Genomic DNA, 27,913 nt, shown 5'->3' with positions numbered 1-27,913 from the left:
AGGAGCCACAATAGACACTTCGAAAGCTCTAGCATACCCTAATCCAGCCAGGATAGCCAGTATGCCAACCCTCATCGCCAAGTTTCAGCTCCAACACTCTCTCCCAGCACAAGTGCTTATAGGAATGATGGCCTCTTGCATTTTCATTGTACCTCACGCAAGACTTCAGATGCTCCCTTTACAAGAATGCTTAGCACGTCAGTGCAACCAGGCTCAAGGTCAACTTACAGATCTGGTGTTGGTGGACAGCTGCACACATCGCTCTGTGCAATGGTGGAACACACAAAAGCTTTCCAGAGGGCGGCCTTTCCTAGAGCCAGTTACACAGATAGTGCTAACAACAGACGCATCACTCACCGGCTGGAGAGCCCATCTCCTAAACCACACAATTCAGGGCAGGTGGAGCACTCAACAAAAACTGCTCCACATCAATTACCTAGAATTACTGGCAATATTTCTCGTGCTAAAATCTTTCCAAGCACATCTCAACAAGACTGTCCTAGTCCGCACGGACAATATGACAGCAATGTATTACATACAGCAACATGGAGGAACACATTCTTTGCAGCTGTCTCACCTAGCTCAAAGTATATGGAGATGGTCCATTCCACAAAACATATATCTGTTGGCACAACATCTTCCAGGGGTGAACAATCAGATATCGGATCTGTTAAGTCGCCAGACTCAACAAATACACGAATGGGCACTTCATCCGCAAGTTCTTCAACCTTCCTTTCAGATATTGGGCCAACCAGACACAGATCTGTTAGCAACACATGCAAACGCAAAATGCCCAACCTTCGCCGCCAGGTTCCCACACCCATTGTCCAAGGACAATGCAATATGGATTAACTGGTCAGACAGATTTGCGTACGCTTTTCCGCAACTCCCACTCATTCCACTAGTAATACGCAAGCTCACACAACACTCTCTCAAAATGATCCTAGTTGAGAGAGTGGTGGTGGTTGCGGATGGCGTCCTGGTGTGCTGCGTGGCTGTCCAGAGTTGGTTCACTGTGCCATTTCTTCTCTAGTTTCCGGCAGGCTTGCTTGGAGGCTAGGAGTTATGGGGTGAACCAGCTGGCCCATTGCTGATGTCTCGGTGGGGGGGGGTTCTTCAGTGGGATGAGGGTGTTGGTGCAGTCCTCGATCCAGCGCCTGAGGCTGTGGGCAGCGTCGTCGGTGTTGGAGGGTTCGGTTGGTGGGCTGAGAGCTAGGTTTGCGTGTAGTTGGTCTTCGGTGATTTTGCTCCAGCAGCGGCGGGGGATCTGTTGGGTGCGTTGGTGTGTGGTTGGTTTTTGGAAGGTGAAGTGGATGCAGCGGTGGTCGGTCCAGAGGAGTTTGGTGGTGTGGCTGACGGAGACGTGCAGGCTTGAGGAGAAGACAGGGTCGAGCGTGTGGCCGGCATGGTGGGTGGGCGTTGTGACGAGTTGCTTCAGTCAGAGGTTGGCATGGTTATCGATCAGGTTGTGGAGTTGTCCTTGTTGTTCTCAAGGTGAAAGTTCAGGTCTCCGAGGAGGATGTAGTCGGTGGAGGTCAGGGCGTGCGTGCTGATCAAGTCGGCGATGGAGTCGCTGAACTTGGGGCAGGGTCCGGGGGGTCGGTAGACAAGGGTGCCTCTGAGGGTGGAGTTAGGGTCTGTGTGGATCTGGAAATGCATGTGTTCAGCAGTACTGAGCACGTCGTCGGTGCTAGTCGAGACCCTGATGCTGTTCTTGTGGACGATAGCAATTCCTCTTCCGACTCTGTTGGTGCGGTCTCTGCGGGTGATCTTGTAGCCGTCTGGGATGGCTGTGGCGATGTCGGGTGCGGAGGAGTCGTTAAACCAGGTCTCTGTCAGGAAGGCGACGTCTGGGTATGTTGTGTCGAGCAGGTCCCAGAGCTCGACGGCATGCTTGCGTGCGGAGCAGGTGTTCAGTAGTATACATCGGAGGTGGTTGGGGTCTTTCTTGGCGCGTGGTTCGTCGGCTCTATGACTGGTGTAGCTGCAGTTCCGGCAGGTGAAGGGGCCATGTGTGCGTTTCGGGGCGGCCTTGAAGCAGATGTGGCTCCGTCCGGAGTTGAGAGCGTGCAGAGTGCAGCGGTCGTCGTGGCGGGTGCAGGGGCCAGCGGTTCTGGCACTGGGTGCGGTCCAGGTGCAGACGGTCTTGCCTTAGGCGCGCCAGTGGCCGACATATATGGGGAGGCGGGAGGGAGGAGCAGCTGGGAGGCGGGGGCAGCGAATGGGCAGTGGGTAGTCCAGGGGGGTGCGGGCCGCAGGGGGGGCAGTGGCGAGGGCAGTGAGGGACAACAAAGGTAACAGAAGGAAAAAGGGGACCAGAAACGAGGGGGAAACGAGTGGCACAGAGGGCAGAAGGGCACAAAAGAACGAGTGGAACGGAGGGCAGAAGGGCACAACAAACGAGGGAAAAACGAGTGGCACAGAGGGCAGAAGGGTCACAAAAGGAGTGGAACAGAAGGCAAAAGGGCACAAAAACAATGGAAAAACGAGTGGCACAGAGGGCAGAAGGGCACAAAAACGAGTGGAAAAGAAGGCAAAAGAGGCACAAAAACGAGAGAAAAACGAGTGACACAGAAGGCAAAAAGGGCACAGAAATACCGCAAAAACAAGTGGCACAGAGGCAAAATACAGAAATACAGGGGCAGCTAAGAACAGAAGGCAGAATGGGCAGAGATGCACGGGGCAGCGAGGGGAACAGAGGGAAGAAAAAGGGGCATGGACCACGTTCAGGCTGCGGGGGAAGACAGACGACAGCAGTCACAGACACACCAATGAAAATACAGGCAATACAATAAAAGCAATAAAGCGAACGATGAACAAACCTACCTACGGCCTACCACTGGCCACCAGGGATGAGGCGCCGGTGGTAGCCTGCGGGTGGTGGAGGGCCTTGAACTTTCTCAGCAGCGGCAGCTGGGGCAGGGACACACAGGCGGTGCTGTGCGGAAGGGGAGTGACCTACCTGGTAAGGTCAATGGTCGCTTTCTGAGGGTCGCTGACCCTGAGGTCAGTTAATGCGAGCTACTTACTGTAACATTATACTTATGAAATTTGACAGCTAGTAGGGGAGATTTTTCCTGCAGTCCCAGAAGACCTGCGACCTTCATTAGCCCAACCCATACAAGGTGGTCAGTATCCAGCCAAGTATGTCATTCGCTTGGGCCGGAATCCCGCAGATTGTCTGGGCAGGGCAGAGGGAAGTAGCTTGCTGTTCTGGTGCTGTGCGCGGATGAGGTCCAGAAGCTTCTCTGGAGACGTCTAGGCTTCCTAATGGACATTCTTTTTGACGGCCCCTGCCTGCTTGCTGAAAAGGTGGACTCTACCCTAGAATGTTTTAAAGAAAGCCGGGCAACGGCATGTTGTCTGGGCCTTTAGCTCCAGTTTGGCAATCCCCACAACAATTGTCATTTTAGGAGATATGCCAAGGGCCTGCACTAAAGTCTTACCAGCCCTTTCGAGATCAGAGCCATTAGGCAGGCAAGGGCCCGGCCATTCCTTATAGTGTTCCTCACAATCTTTTGCCCCTCCAGTAAAAACTGAAAAACCTCTTTAGTGCACCCGTAGTAGCCAACAGCTATTTGGTGTGAGGCAGGATCAGCCATTTCCTGCAGGTTGGCAAAACTTGACAGATGGGTCCTACGGATTTCAAACAGCGTACTATGCTCTTCTGTTCTCTTTTAACCCACCTCACCTACAGTGGAATGCTTGTCAGAGGACCACCTGCCTGTCTTATGCTAGGAAGTGCAGACTCTTTTAGCCAAAAGGGCAATAAAGACGGTACTGACCTAGGAAGTGAGAACTTAGTGTTATTCCTGCTACTTCTTTGTGCCGAAAGAGGAAAGAGAACTCCACCCTATCCATGAACTTCTCCCTTTCAACGCCTTTCTTGTGCAAAGAAGAATTCAGGATAATCCCCCCAACTGAGGTTCTGTCTGTTCTGGATACCGAAGCGTGAATGGTGGTGTTTGAACTGCAGGACACATATTTCTCTTCCCCGTCCTGCAGGCTCACAGGCACTACTTGTGGTTCAAGGTAGGCCACAAGCACTTCCAGTTTGCCTTGCCCCCTTCTGCCTCACCAGTGCCCCTCAGGTGTTGGCAAAGTTGATGCTGGCAGTTGCCTGTAAGAAAGTAGCTCTATATATACTGGACCAAAGTAAGGTACAGTGTGTATAGAGTCCCCAGTCTCCAGAGGTATGGCAGAGGTTAAAGTTAGATATAACCTTACTCTCTAAAGTGGCAGCTTGGTCGAGCAGTAAGGCAGTATCAGAGGACAGTGTAAAGAATTTGTTGTAAACACTCAGTCAGCAAATGGTCTCTCACACTCAAGAACTGAACTCTAAGCCAATTGTTTTATATCCACAGATATAGTTTTTTTTATTTTAGAACCATCAGGTATCAAAATATACTTTTCGCAATATGAGTGACTTTAGGCAATTACTTTGCAAAAAGGCAATAGACTTTGTAAGTAAAATAGCTACAGTGGTTGCAATAGGCAACACAATTTCAAACACAATTTAACATTGAGCTCAATGAGTTTTGCTAGATAAATGCAATTGGTTACTTTATGGATTACTTTTCTAACCCCAGGACTGGATCCTAGATTCAGTCCCGGAACATGTACTGTAAACAATTAAGTAAAAGCGTGTTGGTTACAGTAGTTATTTTTAAAGAATATAAATGTATTTTCAAAGTTGACACATAACCTTTTCAGTGAAAACCAAGCAATGTTATCCTATGGGAGGAAATTCAAGTCACAGGCAGGTTCTCGTTACTTTTGTCGCCCAGTACTGGACTCCCAAGTTCAGCACTGGGACTTCTACCTAAGACAGGTAAGTAATTACACTTTGGTAGTTGGTACGATATTTAAAGAATATTTGTAGTTTCCAAAAATCGACACTTTGAAGAAATTTCACAGAAAAACAGTCAAGGGTTTCCTATGGAAGAAAATTCAGGTTACTGGTAAGTGCAGTTATGATTACTTTTTCGGTTCAGTACTGGGCTAAAAGGTACAGTACTGGCTTCTCTAATTCGGAATACGTTATTCGGCTGATTTTAGATGAATATTTTAAAGTTTCAAAACTCCACACTTGGAATAAATTTCAAGGGAAACCAGTCCATGTTAACCTATGGCAGGAAAATGAGTTATCAGCTTTTAGGTTAGTACTCGACTGGTGGAGTTAAGGTTCTGGGCATAGACTCGGGGGTCTCCCAAGGTTGGAAAGGTACAGTAGTTACACCCTCAGCGGCACAGGGGCAGCAGGGTGCAGAGAGAGTAGGCCCAATGCAATCCAATGGAGGGTAGGGAGCCTTTGGTTGGTGGCTGCAAGCAAGCAGGCCACGCGGCTGTGGGAGCTGAGCTCCTGGTCACTTACTCAGGGCAAGTGGGGAAGTAGAGTAGGGTAGTAGTTGCACTTTCAGCGGCACTCAGGCGGCTGGGTGCAGGGTGCTTTTGAGCCGTTGGGCGCTCAATGTTATCCAATGGGAAAGTTAATAAGTGAACAAAGGCTGCAGGCTCGGGGACGGAGATTCTTCAGGTGCGACCACCACTTCGAGAGGTAAGTTAGGATCTTTGAGAAGAGGTAGGTACCCCAAAGGAAGGCACAGGGGGCTGTGGGGCGCGGGGTGCAGGGGTGATTTTTGGTGTCGGGAAATCTTACCCTCAGCTGGTCACGGTTGGATGGGTCCCTGGTTCTGAGGCTGCAGGCGTTGTCTGGTTCTTCGATGAGGGTCTTTGGGCACTGGATTTCGGGTCACAGTCGCCCGGGGGGACATCCTCGTGGTCTTGGTTCACTCAGGCACAGGCCGTGCTCAGCGGGTGCAGAGTGGGCTGGGTTTGCGGTTCCTGGCTGGCACCAGGGTTATTGCAGTTTGAGCAGAACCACTGCTCGTGGGAGTCCCAGTCTTTTGGAAGGTTCAAGGCAGGCAGGTCCTCCGGGGTTTTCGAGGTTGCTGTCCACAGGAGACGCCAGGGTTTCGCAGGAGCAGGTTCAAGGATCAACAGTCCTGTAGGGTTCCGGGGCCAAGTCAGTGGGTGTCGTCCTCTTGTTAGCAGCTGGACGGCAGGTCTTCTTGTTTCTTGTTCGTCTTCTTGTTTCAATCGGGATCTGAGGAAGGAAGGTTCAGGGTGCCCCTAAATACTACATTTAGGGGCTTTACAGGTAGGGCAAAGGCAGGGACCAATGGGTCCCTGTCCTGGGGTGTGTACACCCCCTAGCCTGCTCCTCTCCTGTGTGAGGGGGGCAGGAGCCTAGCTGTGATTGGGCATGGCTCCCCATCTTCAAGATGGCTGGAGCCCGGAGTTCTGCTTCACCTTGCCTCTCCCACCTGAGGGGTGGGGTTGGCATAGGCTGGCACACCCCCTTTCCTCACTTAGGGTTTCCCGCTGTTGTTCCTGCCAGAGTGGGGGTCACAACCGGTGGGGGCCAGTTGCTGAGTACAGCAAGTGGCCTGGAGAAGCTCACAAAGGCGGTATGCCTTTGAAGCTTCCCGTACCCATCCTGGGGGAGGAGGCTTGGCACCTCGTCCCAGGATGTGCTTTGTTTGAGGCGCCCGAGAGCGCAGGCTCTCGACCCAGGGGTCCAGAAACATGCCTGGTGGTGGCAGCCTCGGTAGCAACACAGTCAGGACACTGGGAGTTGGTTAGGTTTCAGGGGGCATCTCTAAGATGCCCTCTGTTGTGCATTTTACATTAAATCCCACACTGGCATCAGTGCGGGTTTAATGTGCTGAGAAGTTTGATGCCAAACTTCTCAGTCTTCAGTGAAGCCATCATGGTGCTGTGGAGTTCGTAATGACAACCTCCCAGCACCATATACTCTTAATGGCAGCACTGCACTTACAGTGCCCAGGAATGGCCCTGGGTACTGTAGGGGCACAGGGCTCATGCAACTGTCCCCAAACCACTGGCATAGGGCACCCAGCTGGAGGGGTGACTGATGGATGCCAGGGCAGTGCGCGTGGGGGCATGGCACACAGGAATGTGTGCCATGTCCGCTCTGTTTAGTTCTGTAGTTAGACACTCAGCCTGCAAAGGCAGTGTGTGGGTGTCAGGGTACATGGCCCCTAAGGGTGGCACAATAAGTGCTGCAGCCCTTAGGGGACTTCTCTGGTCACCATGGCCAGGGTACCTAGGGTACCATTTACTCGGGCTGACAGGTGGCCAGAGATTGGGTTTTAGTTTCAACACAGTTTTAGGAAAGGAACACAGGCCCTGGGCACCTGGTTGGCAGGAGCCCAGGGCACACTCAGTCAAAGCACAACAGCAATTCAGCAAAAAGTGGGGGCATACCTATGCAAGAAAGATGGCACTTTCTAACATTGTTGAAGAAAGTGGTACTCGCACAGCAGGGTATTCCTTGAAAATGAAGACTTGTAAAGAGTTTTCGTGTGCAGGAGGGTGGAAAACACTGTCTAGCCTTGCAGTGTGTCAATGGACATAGTAGAAGAAGCTCTCCCGCCTAGGGAGAGAACAACCCAACGCACTACTTTCAAAGGACCAAAGGTCTGATTCATTACTTCAACTGTGAGGATATTCGTACTCAAGATGAAAGAATGTTCAAATGTGTGATTTATTCATATCCATATCAGGATTTCAATATAGATGGTACATGTCAATAATCTGTATTCCACACGTATGTTCGGGTGTGTTATCACATCACACAACCCAATGCATTTCGGGCATGGCCCGTCGTCAGGGGAATTACTCTACAAACAAAAACATACAAGAACCAAATGTAATACGCATGTAACAATATCAGCAAAAACCAAACTAGAATCCAATCCCAGTAAACGTGTGTTTGAAAAATGAGAAGTGCTCGACTACGTGAACGTGACAGAGAAGCGAGAGTATGTGACCCTGTAAATGAAATTATAGCCTTAGAACCAAAAGTCACAACCGAACCATAAACCATAGTGAAACGCTATATATAGTGACTACTTCAATCAAACGGGTGCGCAAGATAGAATATATCTTCAGTAATCCAGTAACCACCACCAATCATGCAATAAGAAAACGAGTCCCCGATCGTGGGTACTTACTCGTGTGAATGTAACAGCGGGACTCCGAAGAGTTCCACGAGGTGAACGCGCAGTGAGAAAGCAGGAAGTCAGAATATACACGACAGTGAACATAGAGATAGGACTAAACGTAATGAATAGAGTGTGGGCGCCATCTTGAAAGGTGCAAACCAGTAAGGCAAAAGTAAAGTAGACAGATCAGAGATAATTCAACAAAACGGGATGACAAAAAGAATCACAAATAACATAAAAATTCAATGCGATCATTGAGACCCAACGGGGCCATCGTGGAAAGGTACCGGATCCAAAAGTTCTCTCTCTTTAGTAGGTGGTTCTTATTGTTGCATGTGATAGGAACTTGTTCCAATATTTGGAATTTAAGCTGAGCCACTGTATGTCTGTGCTCAAGGAAGTGGGTGGCAACACTAGATTTTTGATTTTCAGTTCGAATGTTGCTCTTATGTTCCAAGATTCTCGTGCGAATCATTCTCTCAGTGTGGCCCACATAGCATTTGCCACATGGGCATTTAAGAACGTAGATCACATTCTTGCTGCTACACGTTGCGTTGACCTTCAACTTGATAGGGAAACCTTTCATCGGGTGGTTCATGGTATTGCCTTGGATGCTGTTATGACAGTTGCTGCAATTGTGGCATGGTTTAAAGCCACTGTATATCACTGCGGATTTGGGACTGCTGGTGTTGTTCAGAATCTCTTTCAGGTTTCTGCCCCTGGTGAAGGCAAAGATGGGGGGTTCTGAAAATAAACCATTAAAATCAGACTCATGTGTCAAGATAGACCAATGTTTACGAATGATCCTTTGAAATTGTGAAGAGGCTTTAGAAAACTTAGAGACTACCACCATACGTTCGGTGGGGGTCTTGCGTTTCGGTTGTAGCAAAGATGCTCTACTGAGTTTCTCACTTCGCTGGATAGCCAAATCCAAGATGGGATTAGGGTATCCCCTTGCGCGTAAACGATCAAGGACAGTTTTGATCTGAGTCTTGCTCTCATCAGGCCTGGAAACGATTCTTTTCACCCTGAGTATCTGAGCATATGGCAAGTTGTTTTTGAGTCCCATCCGGTGGAAGCTATGATAATGTAGGGTAGAGTTTCTGTCTGTGGGCTTGCGGAAGACTGTAGTGGACCAGTCTCCCACCTCTCTTAGTATTTTCACGTCCAAAAAATGGACGCAAGATGTACTATGTTCCCAAGTGAATTGAATACGCTGTGTGACTTGATTCCAAGTGTTGAGAAAAGTAATGAGGGTCTCATTAGAGCCTGCCCAAAGTAAAAAAATGTCGTCGATATACCGCAGATATAATCGACCATTTTCTAGCCAAAGGTCTTGGGAGAGAATGTGATTCTCTTCGAAGATTCGCATGAAAATATTGGCGTAGCAAGGAGCAGCCGAATTTCCCATGGCCGTACCGTTAAGCTGTAAAAACCATTTGTCAGAGACGGTGAAATAGCTATGATATAGCGTAAACAAAGTCAGTTCCATCAGAAATATTTTCAGATCTTGGTCAATGTCAGAATGGGCCAAAGTGCTCTCAATCGCATCAATACCCCCGTCATGGGGGATTGACGTATAAAGGGAACTAACGTCCACGGTGCACATGATGAGATGATCATTTTTTAGGGTATTCATGACTGGTTCTAATTTCAAGATGAAATCTGTTGTATCTTTTACAAAAGAATCCGCTGAGATGACAAATGGTTGGAGGTATTTATCCAAGAATTTTCCTACGTTTTCGTGAATGCTGTTTCTAGTAGACACAATGGGTCTACATGGCGGATTTGACGGGTGTTTGTGTAGTTTTGGTAGTAAGTACAAGACAGGAGGTCTAGGATTGGTGGGTGTGAGATATCTTTTGGTCATGATTTTGTCCATGTAGAAGTTGGTATCCATGACTACCAGAGCCCCTCCAAGAGGAGAAACACACTCCAGAAAATTGCTGACAATCCCAACATCATCTGTCAAAATGCAGACAAAGGAGGGGCTCTGGTAGTCATGGATACCAACTTCTACATGGACAAAATCACAGCTCATGTCGGAGATACCGACACATATGACATTCTCCCTGGAGATCCCACCAAGGAATATACTAATGATTTGATGATCATCATCAACAAGGCGTTTGACAATGGCACTATTAACGACAAAACCAAAAGATATCTCACACCCACCAATCCTAGACCTCCTGTCTTGTACTTACTACCAAAACTACACAAACACCCGTCAAATCCGCCATGTAGACCCATTGTGTCTACTAGAAACAGCATTCACGAAAACGTAGGAAAATTCTTGGATAAATACCTCCAACCATTTGTCATCTCAGCGGATTCTTTTGTAAAAGATACAACAGATTTCATCTTGAAATTAGAACCAGTCATGAATACCCTAAAAAATGATCATCTCATCATGTGCACCGTGGACGTTAGTTCCCTTTATACGTCAATCCCCCATGACGGGGGTATTGATGCGATTGAGAGCACTTTGGCCCATTCTGACATTGACCAAGATCTGAAAATATTTCTGATGGAACTGACTTTGTTTACGCTATATCATAGCTATTTCACCGTCTCTGACAAATGGTTTTTACAGCTTAACGGTACGGCCATGGGAAATTCGGCTGCTCCTTGCTACGCCAATATTTTCATGCGAATCTTCGAAGAGAATCACATTCTCTCCCAAGACCTTTGGCCAGAAAATGGTCGATTATATCTGCGGTATATCGACGACATTTTTTTACTTTGGGCAGGCTCTAATGAGACCCTCATTACTTTTCTCAACACTTGGAATCAAGTCACACAGCGTATTCAATTCACTTGGGAACATAGTACATCTTGCGTCCATTTTTTGGACGTGAAAATACTAAGAGAGGTGGGAGACTGGTCCACTACAGTCTTCCGCAAGCCCACAGACAGAAACTCTACCCTACATTATCATAGCTTCCACCGGATGGGACTCAAAAACAACTTGCCATATGCTCAGATACTCAGGGTGAAAAGAATCGTTTCCAGGCCTGATGAGAGCAAGACTCAGATCAAAACTGTCCTTGATCGTTTACGCGCAAGGGGATACCCTAATCCCATCTTGGATTTGGCTATCCAGCGAAGTGAGAAACTCAGTAGAGCATCTTTGCTACAACCGAAACGCAAGACCCCCACCGAACGTATGGTGGTAGTCTCTAAGTTTTCTAAAGCCTCTTCACAATTTCAAAGGATCATTCGTAAACATTGGTCTATCTTGACACATGAGTCTGATTTTAATGGTTTATTTTCAGAACCCCCCATCTTTGCCTTCACCAGGGGCAGAAACCTGAAAGAGATTCTGAACAACACCAGCAGTCCCAAATCCGCAGTGATATACAGTGGCTTTAAACCATGCCACAATTGCAGCAACTGTCATAACAGCATCCAAGGCAATACCATGAACCACCCGATGAAAGGTTTCCCTATCAAGTTGAAGGTCAACGCAACGTGTAGCAGCAAGAATGTGATCTACGTTCTTAAATGCCCATGTGGCAAATGCTATGTGGGCCACACTGAGAGAATGATTCGCACGAGAATCTTGGAACATAAGAGCAACATTCGAACTGAAAATCAAAAATCTAGTGTTGCCACCCACTTCCTTGAGCACAGACATACAGTGGCTCAGCTTAAATTCCAAATATTGGAACAAGTTCCTATCACATGCAACAATAAGAACCACCTACTAAAGAGAGAGAACTTTTGGATCCGGTACCTTTCCACGATGGCCCCGTTGGGTCTCAATGATCGCATTGAATTTTTATGTTATTTGTGATTCTTTTTGTCATCCCGTTTTGTTGAATTATCTCTGATCTGTCTACTTTACTTTTGCCTTACTGGTTTGCACCTTTCAAGATGGCGCCCACACTCTATTCATTACGTTTAGTCCTATCTCTATGTTCACTGTCGTGTATATTCTGACTTCCTGCTTTCTCACTGCGCGTTCACCTCGTGGAACTCTTCGGAGTCCCGCTGTTACATTCACACGAGTAAGTACCCACGATCGGGGACTCGTTTTCTTATTGCATGATTGGTGGTGGTTACTGGATTACTGAAGATATATTCTATCTTGCGCACCCGTTTGATTGAAGTAGTCACTATATATAGCGTTTCACTATGGTTTATGGTTCGGTTGTGACTTTTGGTTCTAAGGCTATAATTTCATTTACAGGGTCACATACTCTCGCTTCTCTGTCACGTTCACGTAGTCGAGCACTTCTCATTTTTCAAACACACGTTTACTGGGATTGGATTCTAGTTTGGTTTTTGCTGATATTGTTACATGCGTATTACATTTGGTTCTTGTATGTTTTTGTTTGTAGAGTAATTCCCCTGACGACGGGCCATGCCCGAAATGCATTGGGTTGTGTGATGTGATAACACACCCGAACATACGTGTGGAATACAGATTATTGACATGTACCATCTATATTGAAATCCTGATATGGATATGAATAAATCACACATTTGAACATTCTTTCATCTTGAGTACGAATATCCTCACAGTTGAAGTAATGAATCAGACCTTTGGTCCTTTGAAAGTAGTGCGTTGGGTTGTTCTCTCCCTAGGCGGGAGAGCTTCTTCTACTTTCTAACATTGCCCATCTGTGAACGATGGGGTAGCAGTCTTCTGTTACCTCAACAACAGGTGTAGGGAGCTGGCTTTTTAAATAGCACACTAAAAAGTGGTATAGTGTGCCAAGTCTCAGGGTATCCCTTATAAGTGGACACTAGCTTGCTCTAGCAATCCCAAGGTACTCTCTTAGAGATTAGTGTGGTGAAGCAGCCTTAGAATCAGCAGAGAGGAGTGTTTGTCATCTGTTGCATACACACAGTCAATAAATGATGCGCACATCTCAATACGAAGATTCATACCAATTTATAATAACAACACATATCTTTATGTAACTGTGGGCATCAAGATCATCAAAATCAGGTAAGGGAGTTTTGTGTTATGAATTTTTACAGTTTCGAAAATCAACACTTAGTGCAATATTTCTGAAGTGGTACTTTACAGCGACTGACGGTACCATTCTTTTGGGCTCAAGGTGAGAATGGGGCAGGGTCCAAGACCGCACCAAAAGGTCACTTTGGGCTGCACTGGGCCAGCCGGGTGCAGAGGTGCAATTCAGCGTCAGGTGCCCTGTTGAAGTCGATGGGGATCGGGGGGGGATAGGGGGTGACGGGGGGGAGGGGGAGGGACGGGGGGGAGGGACAGGGTGGGGGGTGACGGGGGGCCTGGGGGGTTGATGGTGGGTGGGGGTGGGGGTGGGGGCGGGGGCATTCCAAGGGCAAGGGGGTCAGTCTGGCTGAACCAACAAGTGGACTCTGGGATGTGGGGACACCTTTGGTCCTCTTCTCTTCTCTTCGGGCCGGGGTGGCCTGGTACAGAGGTGTTGGGTTTTTGTCACCGGAGACACTTGGAAGAGAAGGCCTGCACAAAGAGGCTAGAGTCCAGTGGATTCCCGGAGTTTTTACAGAGGCTAAATTAGATAATACTAATGCTCTCTTTTGTGGTACTGCGAGCAGTTAGGCTTATCAGAGGGCAGTGCTAAGCATTTATTTTACACACATTCAATGACTAAATCTTAGACCAAATGTTTGTAAAAATATTGCATTTAGTATATTTATTTTACAGAACAAAAGATGCTATGTTGCAGTAAAATAAGTTTTGCAGTATCACAGTTTTTCAATGTAAAAAAGTGGCACTGCATTTTTCAATCAGTACTATGTTATCCTATGGGAGAAAACATAATTAGCAATATGTAGGTAAGAACATGATTTACGATGTTTAGCTTTTGCATGAAGGATCAGCACCAGGCAAGGTTCAGGTAAGTGACCTCTGACCTCTGCACCACCAGCCTCAGTTTCTTGTTGCTAATGTTATCCAGTTAAGAAAGGGGGCAATTGAAGTTGTACTACTTACAAGTAGAACGGTTTAGTAACCCAGTCTCCAGCTATTGAGGTAAGCACAAGGTAGCACCAAACTTAAACCCTCACCGGCACAGAGGTGGCTGGATGCAGAGTGCCAATGCAGAGAAATTGTGAATTTTGAAGTCAGAAAAAGGCTGCAGGCTCAGACCAGGAGGCCATACGGAGGAAACCGATATCTGCACAGATAAGTTGGGATGTGCTGGGGCTTCAGTACACCATCAGTAGAACTCCCCAGGTTCTAGGGGCTATGGTTGCATGGGTGTCCTTTGACATAGGAAGTCAGCTTACCAGTGCAGGTCGCCGGTTGAGGGGGGTCGTTGTGCAGAGGCTGTAGGCGTCGATGTGAAGTCCGGCTGGGATCAATCCATAAGGGACTCCTGCTCAGGATCGCTGGGGAACCCTATCTGGACCAGTGGGCCACTTGGACTCGGGCCAAGGACATCATGTGCAGAGGCGGTTGTCTCTCTGGTTCCACAGACAGAGCTTTGGTCTTTGAACTTGTTTTCTTCTGGACCGGTCCCCCCTCCACGGGAGGTGAGGAGTCTTTAGGTCTCGGCTAGAAACGCGCGTAGGGCGTTCTCGCCAGAGAACTATAGTGATCGTTTCAGCCGACAAAAGCCGACAAACGGAGACAAGAGCTGTGCACGTGCGCATCATTGTGAATGGGAGAGGGAGAGACAAGAGCTGGCCACGCGCGCCATAGGATTTGGTCGCACGCGTGAGTCAGTCTCCATTTTAGTTTTGGATCGCTCACGTCGCTAGAGTCCCCACCGCGTGCCGATAACTGCTCTCTTCCTGGCCAGCTTCACGGAAGGCAGCATGCTTGGAGCCTGTGGGCGCCCCCTGTGCCCCGCTGACAGATGCGCTGCGCGTGGCACCCGGCGCACAGGGCATTCCTCTCCCTGTCACTGGCTGGTGCGAGCGGCTCTCAGTCCCAGCGGAAGCCCCAAATGTTGTGGCAGAGCAATCGAAGACGGTTGGCAGGCTGCCGGGAGAGAGACGCCATTGCTGTTTCTTCGTGAAAGTGTGAAAGTGAAAGTGCTGCTCAGGGCGGCGGTGGGCTGCGTGGGGATTTATCTCCGTTAGCTCCCTTGACTGTGTCCGGCCGTCTATCAGTCCTCTCGTTGCCCAGGGGCTCAGTGTAAGCGGCTGCGGACATGGCGTGCCATGCCACTCTGAAGCGGCCCATGGAGTTCGAGGCCCTGCTTAGCCCCCAGTCCCAGTCCCCTAAGCGCAGGAGGTGCGCCCCGCTGCCTGGGCACCCTGGGGGACATTCCCCGCAGCAGTACGGCCTGATGTCCCATGGCGAGGAACAGCCTCATGGAACACCACCGAGGAGGCTCAGGCCGGGTGGCACAGGGAAAGCGACGACATGGGGGTTATCCGGGGACAGCGATCTGGGTCAACGTGATTGATGGTGGTCTATCAAAGTGGGAGTAGAAAACCAGAATTAAATAGTAATTTATGGAAATTACCATCACCGCAGAAGAAGCTCGAAATTCAATGTGTGTCCGTCTTCTAAATGAGCAATGCTGTTTTGTGGGGTGTGAGTGCAGGGCTTCACTGTTGGATAATATTTTGGTGTGGGTAGGTGCACAGAGAGTTAAGTTTCTGTATGTAAGTATCGGCTGCAGTCGAGCTTGGCACAGGGATGACACAGTTATTCACACAGCTCTGATGATGCACCTCGGGCACGAGGCTGACACAGTTATCCACACAGCTCTGATGATGCACCTCGAGCACGGGGCTGACGCAGTTATTCACACAGCTCTGATGATGCACCTCAGGCACGGGGCGGACGCAGTTATTCACACAGCTCTGATGATGCACCTCAGGCACGGGGCTGACGCAGTTATTCACACAGCTCTGATGATGCACCTCAGGCACAGGGCTGACGCAGTTATTCACACAGCTCTGATGATGCACCTCGGGCACGAGGCTGACAGTTATCCACACAGCTCTGATGATGCACCTCGAGCACGGGGCTGACGCAGTTATTCACACAGCTCTGATGATGCACCTCAGGCACGGGGCTGACGCAGTTATTCACACAGCTCTGATGATGCACCTCAGGCACGGGGCTGACGCAGTTATTCACACAGCTCTGATGATGCACCTCAGGCACAGGGCTGATGCAGTTATTCACACAGCTCTTATCATGCACCTCAGGCAGGGGCTCACAGCTGTTATTATTCACACAGCTCTGATGATGCACCTCAGGCACGGGGCTGACGCAGTTATTATTTACACAGCTCTGATGATGCACCTCAGGCACGGGCTGACGCAGTTATTATTCACACAACTCTGATGATGCACCTCAGGCAGGTGCTCACAGCTGTTATTATTCACACAACTCTGATGATCCTCGGGCACGGGGCTGGCGCAGTTATTATTCACACAGCTCTGTTGCGCTCTCTAATACTCTACTAATAACTCTCTCCTACTCACTATTAACTTCTCACTCTACTACTTACTGTGTGTGTGGGTGCTAATGCAATAGGTCTCGCATATGCATGCGATGAAGCTATTGGCAATGTAAATGACAATGCCATTTATTTATGATTAAACAAAAAAAATGAGCAATGCCAATAGCTCTACCTTTAATGCTGCCGAGACCATTGCATTGTAAATGCTTGTTTTAGAAGGCAAGCAGTCCTCCCAGGGTTCTGGAGGTCGCTGGGCTGCGGGGCAAGTCACTCTTCTGTAGTAGGATCTTTGTGTGGTTACAGCAGGCTAATAGTGTAGTACTGGACCCTAGTTAGTTGGTGTCTTCAGTCTTGCTGGCAAAAGTGACACTTGTTCAAGGGGGAGTAGGCATCTCCACTAGCTGGAGAGGCCCTGGTCAGCATGACAAAGGAAGGGAAGCCTTTGAGGCTCACCGCCTTTCAATGATGTTCCTGCTCGGGTGTTGTAATGACCTACTTCTCTGTATGTTTTGGTGCTTTTGTCAGTCACCAGGCCATTACTTACCACATCCTTTCTCAGGGTCCAGAAAGACACCACATTTCACAATACTTACCCAAGAAAGGAATACACACTGACAACATATAAGACCATTGCTGAGGAGCTCACAAATAACAAGTCACAACTCCTCCCCATCCGAGAGGGTACGCAGCAAATCACAACACCTCACCATCTGAGAGGGTACACAGAGCTTGCTTCTCCTAGCAATGTATTGGATAGAATAATTAGAATTTAGATATCCCTGATGGGAGCCGATTTCCCTCCTGTATCAACAATTACCCATTAGAGGGGAATCGCCCATCCCTCTGTAAGTACTTGGTAAAAAAGGATCTCGACCTTCCCTCACAAGGAATACAAACAAATGATATGCTCTACGGTTTCTTTATTACATGATAATAGGATGACAAAAGAAAGAAATAACTAAACATCACAGTACAAATTTGTAGCAATCACCAAAACATACATATACATAGAACCTGAAAATAAAAGCATAGTTAGATAAAGTTAGATATGCATGGAACACCTCACCATGATCTTAAGCATCTTGTTATCTGAAGAAGGGTCCGGCTCTCTTTCCCTCTCTGGTTGGGTCAGGACTCTCTGTTCCACAAACACGACTGCACCGTGATGTATCACCAGACCGCCAAACTACCAGACCAGCATCTCACCCTCTCTCAGACCCCCTTTCTCTAATATAGAATGCAGCTCTCCATCGAAGTTTCTAGCTTACTCCGCCTACAGTTCTCATTAGATTCCTGTACCACCTCGTACCAAGAGCACAACAAGCAGCTGGCCAAGCGTTTTGCTATGACTCCAAGATCGAGAGAGCACATTTTTTCCGATAAGAACCGGTCCGCTCTGGTTCACTGCTGGTGAACAACACATGGAAACTAAAAATATAACCTCTCACCTAAAGAGGCTCAGAAGATGGCTGCAGTTTAGAATATGGAGTTGCTCAAGCATAGGCCTCTACTACTTGGAAAACAGAATGATATTAGACCATGTCAAAGCCAATAGGCTAAAGTCATAATTCACCTAACTCAAATAACACTATGCACTTAATCCTTCAGTATCCACTATGGAGCACATGTGTGCACCATCACCAACAACACTGTACCTTGACATCCCATACCTTCTATTCTTTGGCAAGATTATTCTACTGAAAAACAGCAAGAGTATAGAACAGAAGAGAAATAGGCATATGCAAGACCATCCTACATTAAGGCTAAGGTAACAGCACACTAAAGGCAGTACACAATGGTGGTGAACGAGGGTCATCACAGAGCATCAGACCACTAAAGTGGCTGATTCACTAAAGGTGTAGGTGTGAAGCCTCCAAATATTTATCACTTCTCCCTGATCTGAACACCTGCTCTATTTCAAAGATTCTGGAGTTCGCGTTCCCCTGTGGTGCCCCTGACTGTCCCCATTCATCTGCTTTTCTCATTGCATCTCCAAACTCTCAGTACAACGGTGTTCAGGGATGTCTATCCTGAAAGATGACAGCTTTTAATTTGTCACCAAACACCACTTCAGGTCTTGCGATATACATCCAAAGGACATCAGGGAGCAAAACAAACTCCAGCTGGTTCCTTTTCAAGTTGTGAGGTTTTTCCGGTCCCATTTCTGTGGCAATCCTTAGTCTGTACATTAAGGAGCCAGCCACTGCCTAGATGCTCCGATTCAGAGCCAGTTCCGGCCCTTGATCTGATGTGTCCTAAATTCCTTTGGCCATGTTTAACGCTTCAGGATGCTGCAACATTTTAGGATTGTTTATGATCATGCTGTTGTGCTTGTAAGGCCCACAGATCCATTAGGCAATGTTGGTCTCCTCCTGACTGGTCCGTCTTTGGGCGCTGTCTGACCCAGTTAAGGCTCATTCCATTCCATCCAGTGCTGGGTTGTGACTCACCCCACTTTCCACAAGCTCCATCAGTTGATTCTGTATCTTCGATAGACCTTTCTCCGTTTCAGGTTCCTGCCCCAACTCGACAGATAAGAAGCCAAAGTCTGAAAGGTTGAGCCCCATGTCACAATGTGAAATATCCGGGGTACAGCCCAGGTAGTTAGTGACTCTTCTCCTTTTCCCCAGCCATAACAGCAATATTTCAGGATGAACAGTGGATGCCCTCCTCACCTCTGAATGTGTTGATATTCAAGGACTTGAGCATGTTACGCATAACAAAGATGACAATGAGGAGGAAGATAATTGCTCTAGCCTCATTACAGTGATGTTATCTCATAGCTTGACCTTCAGTATGCCAATTGCTTAGAAATGTCACCTAAAATGGTATTAACTTTCTCTCTTATGTGGTGCCCCGGTTGAGGAAAGTGTCTATTTTTTGATGGTAGTAGGTAGAGCTGCAGAGGTGTTGGATCTGCAGTTTCCTATTGTGCACTAAACCCAACCTCTTGACCATGATGATGTAGTCTAGGCCTTCAAATTTGGTCCCTTAGTCCATTCAGCAATGCACTGACTGAGCCCCTCATGGCAGTCTAGTCATCGCCTTGCTTTTCCCTGCCAGTCAGTCACTGGTTGCTCAAAGGCATTGGACCTCACCAGGTAAGCTGCACTTTTTGACTCTGAAACTGACTTGTGAGAGCCTTATTGTTCATGGGTCTACTAATAATTCTCCAAAATATCAAGAGCAGCTAGTGAACAGGGGAATACATTTTGAGGTTTTCAAGGGCCATCCAAGCTTCTCCCATGGAATGCCCTTTGATGGCACCAGATTGTTTGGTTAGAGGGTGCATTCTGTGCAACAGCTCTGAAAGGATACAGTTTCAGCTTGTTCTCTGGGGTTTCACTTCTCCGCTCGTCAGTTTGTCTATTAATAATGAAAGTTCTGTGGATACTCCATAGGCCTTGCTTTCCACATCAAGACAGCCCTTGTAGCCTGTCAAACAGCCAGCTCATTCCTTTCAATGCTCCAGAAACTGAGTTGCTGTGCTTTTTTTTTTGCATGGGCTTTTGCAGATTTTTCCCCTGCTTACTGTGACACAGTGGTATGTGGATTTAGTTCTTACTTTTCTAAAAAAGTGATCCCTTCAAGATTATGCGTAGTTGTAGCACTGAAGCTCTTTATTCTGAATACTTGTTTCCCATATAGTTCTGCCAGTTGTGTCAGCGTTTTATAGGCATTATCATTCCAGACTCTATATTCCACCGTAAAATTTATTTTTTGAGTTATTAGTGAAGTTGGTGAAGTCTGATCAATTTGCTTTTTAGGCAAGTATTTAAGTTCTACCATTGCAAGTTCTTGGACAAAGCAAACATTTTTGTGAAGTACATAAAAATGGATAGCTCATATCAATGTGCTGATCAGTTTTTTTTCTTTATTTGTTTCCCACATAGCATTTAATCCGTAGCAGCGGTAAACTCATTCTTCTCGACAAACTTCTGGTTCGTTTACGTGAAAGAGGCAACAGAGTTCTTATCTTCTCTCAGATGGTGCGAATGCTTGACATCCTTGCAGAGTATCTGAAGTACCGTCAGTTTCCATTCCAGGTAATTTATTTTCTTGAATCATGATATGCTGTTGCTGTATGTAATGTGTATTCCAATTTAGCATTTGGTTTATGTATATATTTAGTAGTCTGCTAAAACGTACAGTAAACTGTTGTGGTTAGATTTGTTTGGTGGGTGTTAGTTTCTAAAGGGTTTAATGGATCTGGCATCAGAACATAGAACGTAAAGAGACTGTGATATTACACATTAGACCAAAATCATCCTACCCTCAGCTTAAGTGGTGATTATCAGCACAAGGACTTTTAGTGAAATTCCCTTTTCCCAAACTTCCCCAAGTGATTAACACTTGACTTTTGTTCCACCAACAAAGACTCCTGCTTTACAGAGCATACTTTGAGAAGCACATCAATAGAAGTTGCTAATACATCCCACTTCAAAAGATGTCCAATACCAAATTCACTGTGAGAGAATGTACGTCCGATTTGGAATGCCATGCCCACCCACATAAGATTTGATACATCACTGCCAATCTTCACATCTGATCTACAAAAAATACCTACTAAACCTGGTTTAACCTATTTTGCCTGTCTCAGCCTTCCGGCACCATGCATAGGTCTTTATCTCCCTCTGCCTAAAAATACATGGCATTTTTGTCCAATTCCGATCCCATTCAGATGTCTCATTCTTGATGGACAGAAGACAATGACCGTTGCACAGACAATATTTTGCTATTGATGGACTATCACTCAGCCTTTGTAGATATTCATAAAGCAAGTGGCATCCTGGAGGTTGAATTCCCTTCGCGTTTTTGATCAAGTGCCTTTTTCTGTTGTAATGAAGAAAGCTGATGGCACTTTGTGCATTCAAAAGCATACAGTAGAGACTAAGATATGTCTAGTCCCCTAAATATTGTTGAGAAATCTATCTTTGGATGGAATCTTTAAATGAGGTATTAATGGACGATGTGACGTAAGCCTTGGGATAAATGTCAGTCCAATCCTTTAGTGTCTTGTTCCTAGTCATACAAGTGGTCTAATTGATTCGTCTTACATTTCAGACCATCTGTAATCTGAGACCTATAAAATGAATCTTTATTGGTTTATACATAGAACAATTGATGCTCTGCCTCTCATGTGTTGGTGGATCTTACACACGTCATTGGCACGGACATAAAAACTATAACCATGTGAGCCTCATTGAATTTACATGGTCCAAGTTTTGATGAGTTCCTGTTGTGGGAGATTGTACCAGCCACATAAGTGGAGTGCTGTTTTTATCATGAGTAGTGTATAGATGATGAGGAGGTAGAAATTTTGTGATTTAATGGAGACCCGCAGATTCCGGATGTTTGCCTCACAGAAATGTGAGGCAATACTGTGATTTTAGCCAAAGTTTGACAGGGCATTCTCAGTAAGATAATGTATTGGAATCCACACGAGCCCCACCATCCTAAATTCACCTGTGATTCTAGGTTTTAGAAATGTCCAATGTTCGTCAGGTCCCCTAGATCCCTTCTTACTCAGGCCCCGAAAAGTGCGTTTATTCATCATGGCAAGTGAGAGGAAATTGTGATTTGCCCCATCTCTTCCAGCCCATGTGTCAAGACTGTGTCCAAACGATTCCAAATTTCAATGGGGTTGGGGATGCTCTAAGCCCCATGGGGGCAGAAAGATTGTTGGGGCTTCAGGGGTGAGCATGCAGCCTAGGAAGAGGTACCTCTGGGACATTGTCCCCCTTCCAGCAGTGACTCTACTACATCGACAAATGCCATGATGTGCTCCAAAATACCAATCAGAGTAAAAGCAGTTAGCGCCTAATATCGCTGACAGTTTTACTTTAATTTGCATGAATTAAATGTGTTGTGTGCTGCTCTCCGCACAATCTCAAAAAACAATAATACGCTGTGGACACAAGGGAAGCTCTTCCTCGAGTCCCGACTTAATTAATTAATTTATTTTTAAAACTTCTTTTTATTAAACAGCAGTCAGCTTTAACGCCACCGCCACGGTGCAGGTGTTCTATTAGGTGGGCGGGACTCCGTCGGCTGATGGCCGACGGCAGCACTAGCGAGGTAGTGCTCCCGTTGGCCGACAGGAGCACGCAAGGCGTTAACATACATGGTCATATGCTTACAATGGGTTGCGCACAACATCATTCTAATATACATTTTATTAAGACCCACTCAGATAGTAATAGTCAGAATCACCCAATCGTGGAGCCCATCCCGCCTAGCTGATCAATACCCACCCCAATCCCCCTGTAATCTTCCCATTGTTGCCAAACTTTTTCCCCATTCCTGGGACATCCCCAGCCCCCATAAATAGTTTTTTCCGCCACCCAACACCCCATATACCATTTCCTGACAGACCCTAAGCGTCTGGGTCACCACCATGCGCCAGCAACGTGTCTTTTAGCAACTATGGCTGCCATTTGCAGCCAGATTTTTGGGTATTTGGGCAATGTCAGTTCTCCAGACACACACAGTACATGCCATCTGGGATCTAAAGGGATTTCCTGTTCCAAAACATCTGACATTATGCCGACCACCTTTTTCCAATATATCTGTATGACTGGGCACTACCACAGGATATGGAAGATTGTTCCTTTCTGGGTACACCCCCTCTGGCACTCCACAGTAGAAATACGCCCCAATCTAAACATAAGTGTTCTGGTGCAGTAGGACCTGTGTAATACCACAATTGGACAAGCTTTTCACCACCTCCCCCCCAGTCATCGCCCTCTAATAGGCCTACGTCCGATTCCCTCGCCTCCCGAATCTTAAATAATAGATCTGGTGAATTGTTTATAATTTCTTTGTATGTGTAGGACAATGCCTTCTCCGGAATTGGGCCCAGCAGTAGTCTGTCGTCTAGTGGACTATATTCTGGGACCTGATCCCCATCTTTAAGATGACGGCTTAAAGCGTGTTTAACCCGTTTGCTGCTTCGAACGTTCAGCGCCAGTGCTGAACGTTCGAAGAAACGGGTGCGGCTGCGTCGGGCGTTGGACGTGCACAGCACCAGGGAGGTAGCTCGCGCGACGTCCAACGGCCGATGGGAGCAGCGAAGGGGTTAAATTGCAGGTATCGATAGTGCTCCGTGGGCGCTAACTGAAATTCGGTCTGTAGTTCTGCAAACGTCAACATTGCCTGTTTCCGCCATATGTCCCCCAAATGCACAATATCTATTAGCTTCCATTTCGAGAAGCCCTGCAGTTGGCCCACCTCTCAGAGCTAGTCGCTGGTCCAAAGGGGATTCTGTTCGGTCAGGCATCCTGTCCAGCCCAGGAATTGATTGCCTTGGTCTATGCCCTCAATACTAGTTGAGTGTGTGGGGCTAGTCCCGTCTGCTTTCCCTTTCTGTAGAGTATGCCTATATAGACTTCTGCCCCCATTGCCCAGTGATCCACTCTATATGCCGTATCATTCTTGTCAGCAAAGACCCAGTCATTGATGACCATGAGCTGCGATGCCCAATAGTACTTCTGGAGGTCGGTAATGGTCAGACCTGCCTCATACAACCCTTTTTGTAGTTTAGCAAGCGCTAACCGTGCTCCTCCCCCATCCCACAACAATGTTCTTAACTCACTGTCTATGTCCCTAAAGAATTTCTCCGACACAGGACAGGGGGTATTTTGTAGGACATTAAATATCCGGGGTAGGGACATCATCTTGAAGAGCACTGCTCGTCCCATTAGGGAGATAGGCAGTTTCCTCCAGTGCACCGCATCGCTCTTCAAATGTTCCAATTGTGGCTTTAGATTCCCTGCTATGAACGCCACATCGGTTTTTTCGATCTGAATGCTCAAGTATTTAAAACTAGTCTGAATCTGAAGTTTGGAGTCAGCACCCAGGTCTGGCGGAGGGCCGTCTGTAAGCATGTATAAAAGGGACTTACCCCAATTGATCCGATACCCAGAGTATCCCTGGAACAACCCAAAAATCTGGAGCAACCGGTTAATTGTATACCGCAGCCTTGTTGCATACAAGAAGATGTCATCTGTGTACAATGATATCCTTTCCTCCCAATAATCGCCCCCTCGTAATCCTGATATGATGGGATCCCCTCTAACAATTGCCGCCAAAGTCTCGTGAGCGCGAACAGAATCTGCGAAAGCGAGCACCCCTGCCTTGTGCCCTTCCGCAAGGTGAAGGCCACCTCGCCGTTAACACGGACCCTTGCCATAGGTTGGGTATATAACAGCTTTATCCAGGAGAGGAACCTCCTCAGGACCTAAAACAGATAGTTCCATTTTATACTGTCAAACACCATCCGGGCGTCAAGTGACAGCAGGGCCGCCTACACACCCGGATTGGTCCTGACCAGATGCATGACCCCATACAGTCGACGTAGGTTAAGTCTGGACTTTATTTTTTTTTAAACAAAATCCTTCTGATGGCAGCACCAGAAAGACTTTTAATTGCCAGTCAGAGGATGAATTGTTGGTGTCCAATGTACTTCCTCCATAGTGAGATGGACATGAACGGGTCGACCTCCACACTTAATAGTTTAATGATATGTTGTACATTTCTGCAATTTATTGGTATAAATATTGTGAGATTGTAATCAGCGTGTAATTGCCGGCACCCCGCTATCCAGTATGTTTGTAGATTAACGGGTTGGAGTAGTCAATTGTTGAAGGGGTTTTGTCTAAAATCCCCTTTAGTGCTGTTACAGAAGCCATTTCGTTAAGAGTCTGCTGCCCTTCAGGAGCTTCACCCACCAGATCCATCCTCTGTCTTTTCGGCTTCCTCTGAGTGATAAAGGGGTTCAGCCCGACCTTGTTGGTTCCTCCTCAAGACTTCCCCTTGTGGAATATCTAGGACTAGTGGGTGGACTTTGAAATATGACCGAAGGGAAGGAGTAATCTTGAGCCCGTTATCCAGGAATTTACCTTTTGCTTTCACCGCTTTGATACTCCTGACCTTTACCTCCCCGTATTGGAAAGTGGAGAAAATACCCCCCCTTCCTTGGGTCAGAGGGTATATTCAGACCTAAATTCTCCCTTCCCTCACCCCCATCAGCCTGTAGCCTGGCACTTGGGCTTGGGCTAATATTTATGCTCTTACTGGTAGTCTGATAGCCTGGGGCTTTAGCACTGTTTTTAATAATTTTCCATGACTCAGGGGCTGTTTTGCTTTTACTCTTATTTTTAGATGCCCCCTGTTTTCCCCCACCGCGTCTCGTCCCCTTCTTGCCTTTACTTTTGACAGGCAAACTATCTGAAGTCCTTTGATCTTCCCCTTCCCGGGGCCCCTGTGCCGGTTTAGGTGGTTTGGGGAAAGCTGTCTGTGCTGCCAAGACCACCAATTTACCTCCCTTCGTGGCCAATATATCAGTCCCTGGAGTGCATCTCGAGCAGTGCCTGACCGTAAACCTCCCCCCTGCCTCCTCTGCACCTGTAGTGATGAGTCCCGGGCTCCTGCGCTGTAAGTCTCCACATCCGCCTCCACCCTGTACTCGGGAGGCCAAAATTCGTCGGTGCAGCCGTGTGGAGAAAGAAACCGCCCTGTGCTGCCTCTGCTGGTCTCTACCCGGAGAAACACGCAAACTGCTGCTCTGCGGCCCCGCCTCAGCTCCAGGGCGGCAGCAGACCAACGTTCCACAGATACACCGCCGCACATCCGGCTGCCAACAAACACCTCTCGCAAAAACGAGAAAAGAAGCGAGAAAAGACCAGAAAGAAATTCCCCCAGACGATATCTCTGGGAGTTCGGAAGATCCAAGAGAAGGCGATTTCCCTGCCTCACATCACGCTGGTGAGTAAGTAGGGTTCAGCTGCCTCCGACAGCAAGCTGCTGCTTAACTCATGGCCGGATGTTCTCCTGGATCTCACAATTACCTGGGCACACCGAGTCCCTCAGTGCACCTTATCTTGATGATATTGCTGTCTTTAGCTCCACCTGGCAGGATCACCTGATAACTACAAAGGCATCCAAATGCCAGATAGGGCAGGGCACTGTGGTGTACTTGGGCCACCTTGTTGGTGGAGGCCAGGTACAGCCCTTGCAGCCCAAGATTCAGGCCATCCTGGCCTGGACAGCGCCCACAACCCAGACCCAAGTCAGGGCATTCCTTGGCTTGACTGGGTACTACATGAGGTTTGTGAAAGGATATGGGTCCATTGTGACTCCCCTCAGAGAACTCGCCTCCAAGAAGATGTCCAAGAAAATCAACTGGACTGTTAGTTGCCAAAAGGCTTTTGACACCCTGAAAGAAGCAATATGCTCAGCACCAATTCTAAAAGCACCAGATTATGCCAAGCAGTTCATAGTGCAGACTTATGCTTCTGAGCTAGGGATAGGAGCGGTCTTATCCCAGACCAGGGATGAAGGCCAAGACCAACCTGTTGCTTTTATAAGCAGAAGGCTTCTCCCCAGAGAGCAGTATTGGAGTGCCATTGAGAGGGAGGCCTTTGCTGTGATTTGGTCCCTGAAGAAGTGAAAGCCCTACTTGTTTGGAACTCTCTTCATGGTTCAAACTGACCGCAGACCTCTCAGATGGCTAATGCAAATGAAAGGAGAGAATCCAAAACTGCTAAGATGGTCCATCTCCCTACAGCGAATGGACTTAGAAGTGAAACACAGACCTGGGACTGCCTATGCAGATGGGATTTCCAGGTTCTTCCACTTAGACAATGAAGACTCCCTAGGGCAAGGTTAGTCTCATCACCTTTCGTTTTGGGGGGGGGGTATGAGAGAGTGCCATTTTTCTTGCATGTTATGGCCCCACTTTTTGCTGAATTGCTGATGTACTTTGACTGAGTGTACCTTGGGTTCCTGCCAATCAGGTATCCAGTGTGAGAAGTTGGCCTGGTATATGATGATCACTATTCTAGGGATCACCCTCCACCAGTCCAAACAACCCTTATGGTGATGGTTGTAAGTCAACCTTATAGACCAGCTATCCTAGTGGTAGCGTGGACAGAACAGTCTTAGGCTAAAAGACTCTTGAGGGCGTGTAAAGCCAGCTGTTTTACCATATGTAACCCCTTGAATATCAAATGAAAGGACACCACACAGGATATATATAAAATATATATGTATTTATTTACTAACACACTCCTCTGAACTCTTTATGAGATCAGAGGCCAAAGCACATAACAAGATACTTAGTCAGAATACGTTAAGTTGCACAATTTACAGTTAGGCCCTAGGGGCGAAGCAAACCATATATTAAGAAAGTGGTATAAGTACCACGTCAAGAGAAAAGAAAAGGCCTAGGGCCTAGGGAATCCCTGGGGCTACACTATCTGAGCAATAGTTTAGGAGTAGGAGGCACACATGCGGCGCGTGCAGTGTTTCTACACACACGCATGAGTCAATGCAAAGTCAATGGGAACTTAGAAGTTAGATTAAGAAGGATTTAGGACACTTCCGGTTTAGCTAGGAAGAAACAACTAAAGACTTAGACACTTGGATAGTCAATACCCTTGGGAGCACCGAAGTACTTGCGTTACCTCACCCACGGACGGCGAGTGCATAGGTGTGAAG

At 47.3% G+C, this 27,913-nt stretch overlaps 1 protein-coding gene across 1 annotated transcript in view; it reads left to right on the top strand.

The window, feature by feature from the left end:
* CHD1 (chromodomain helicase DNA binding protein 1) overlaps positions 1-27,913 on the top strand; it is a 1,592,763-nt gene that overhangs the window by 466,464 nt on the left and 1,098,386 nt on the right. The window contains exon 17 of the mRNA XM_078675438.1: positions 20,308-20,460. Within this exon, the coding sequence (XP_078531564.1) occupies positions 20,308-20,460 (153 nt within the window). The remainder of the gene's footprint in view (positions 1-20,307; positions 20,461-27,913) is intronic.

This window comes from Lissotriton helveticus, chromosome 2_1 (genome assembly GCF_964261635.1).
Source record: "Lissotriton helveticus chromosome 2_1, aLisHel1.1, whole genome shotgun sequence".
NCBI classification, from domain to species: Eukaryota; Metazoa; Chordata; class Amphibia; order Caudata; family Salamandridae; genus Lissotriton; species Lissotriton helveticus.
This window is presented reverse-complemented; position numbering and strand designations above follow the sequence as displayed.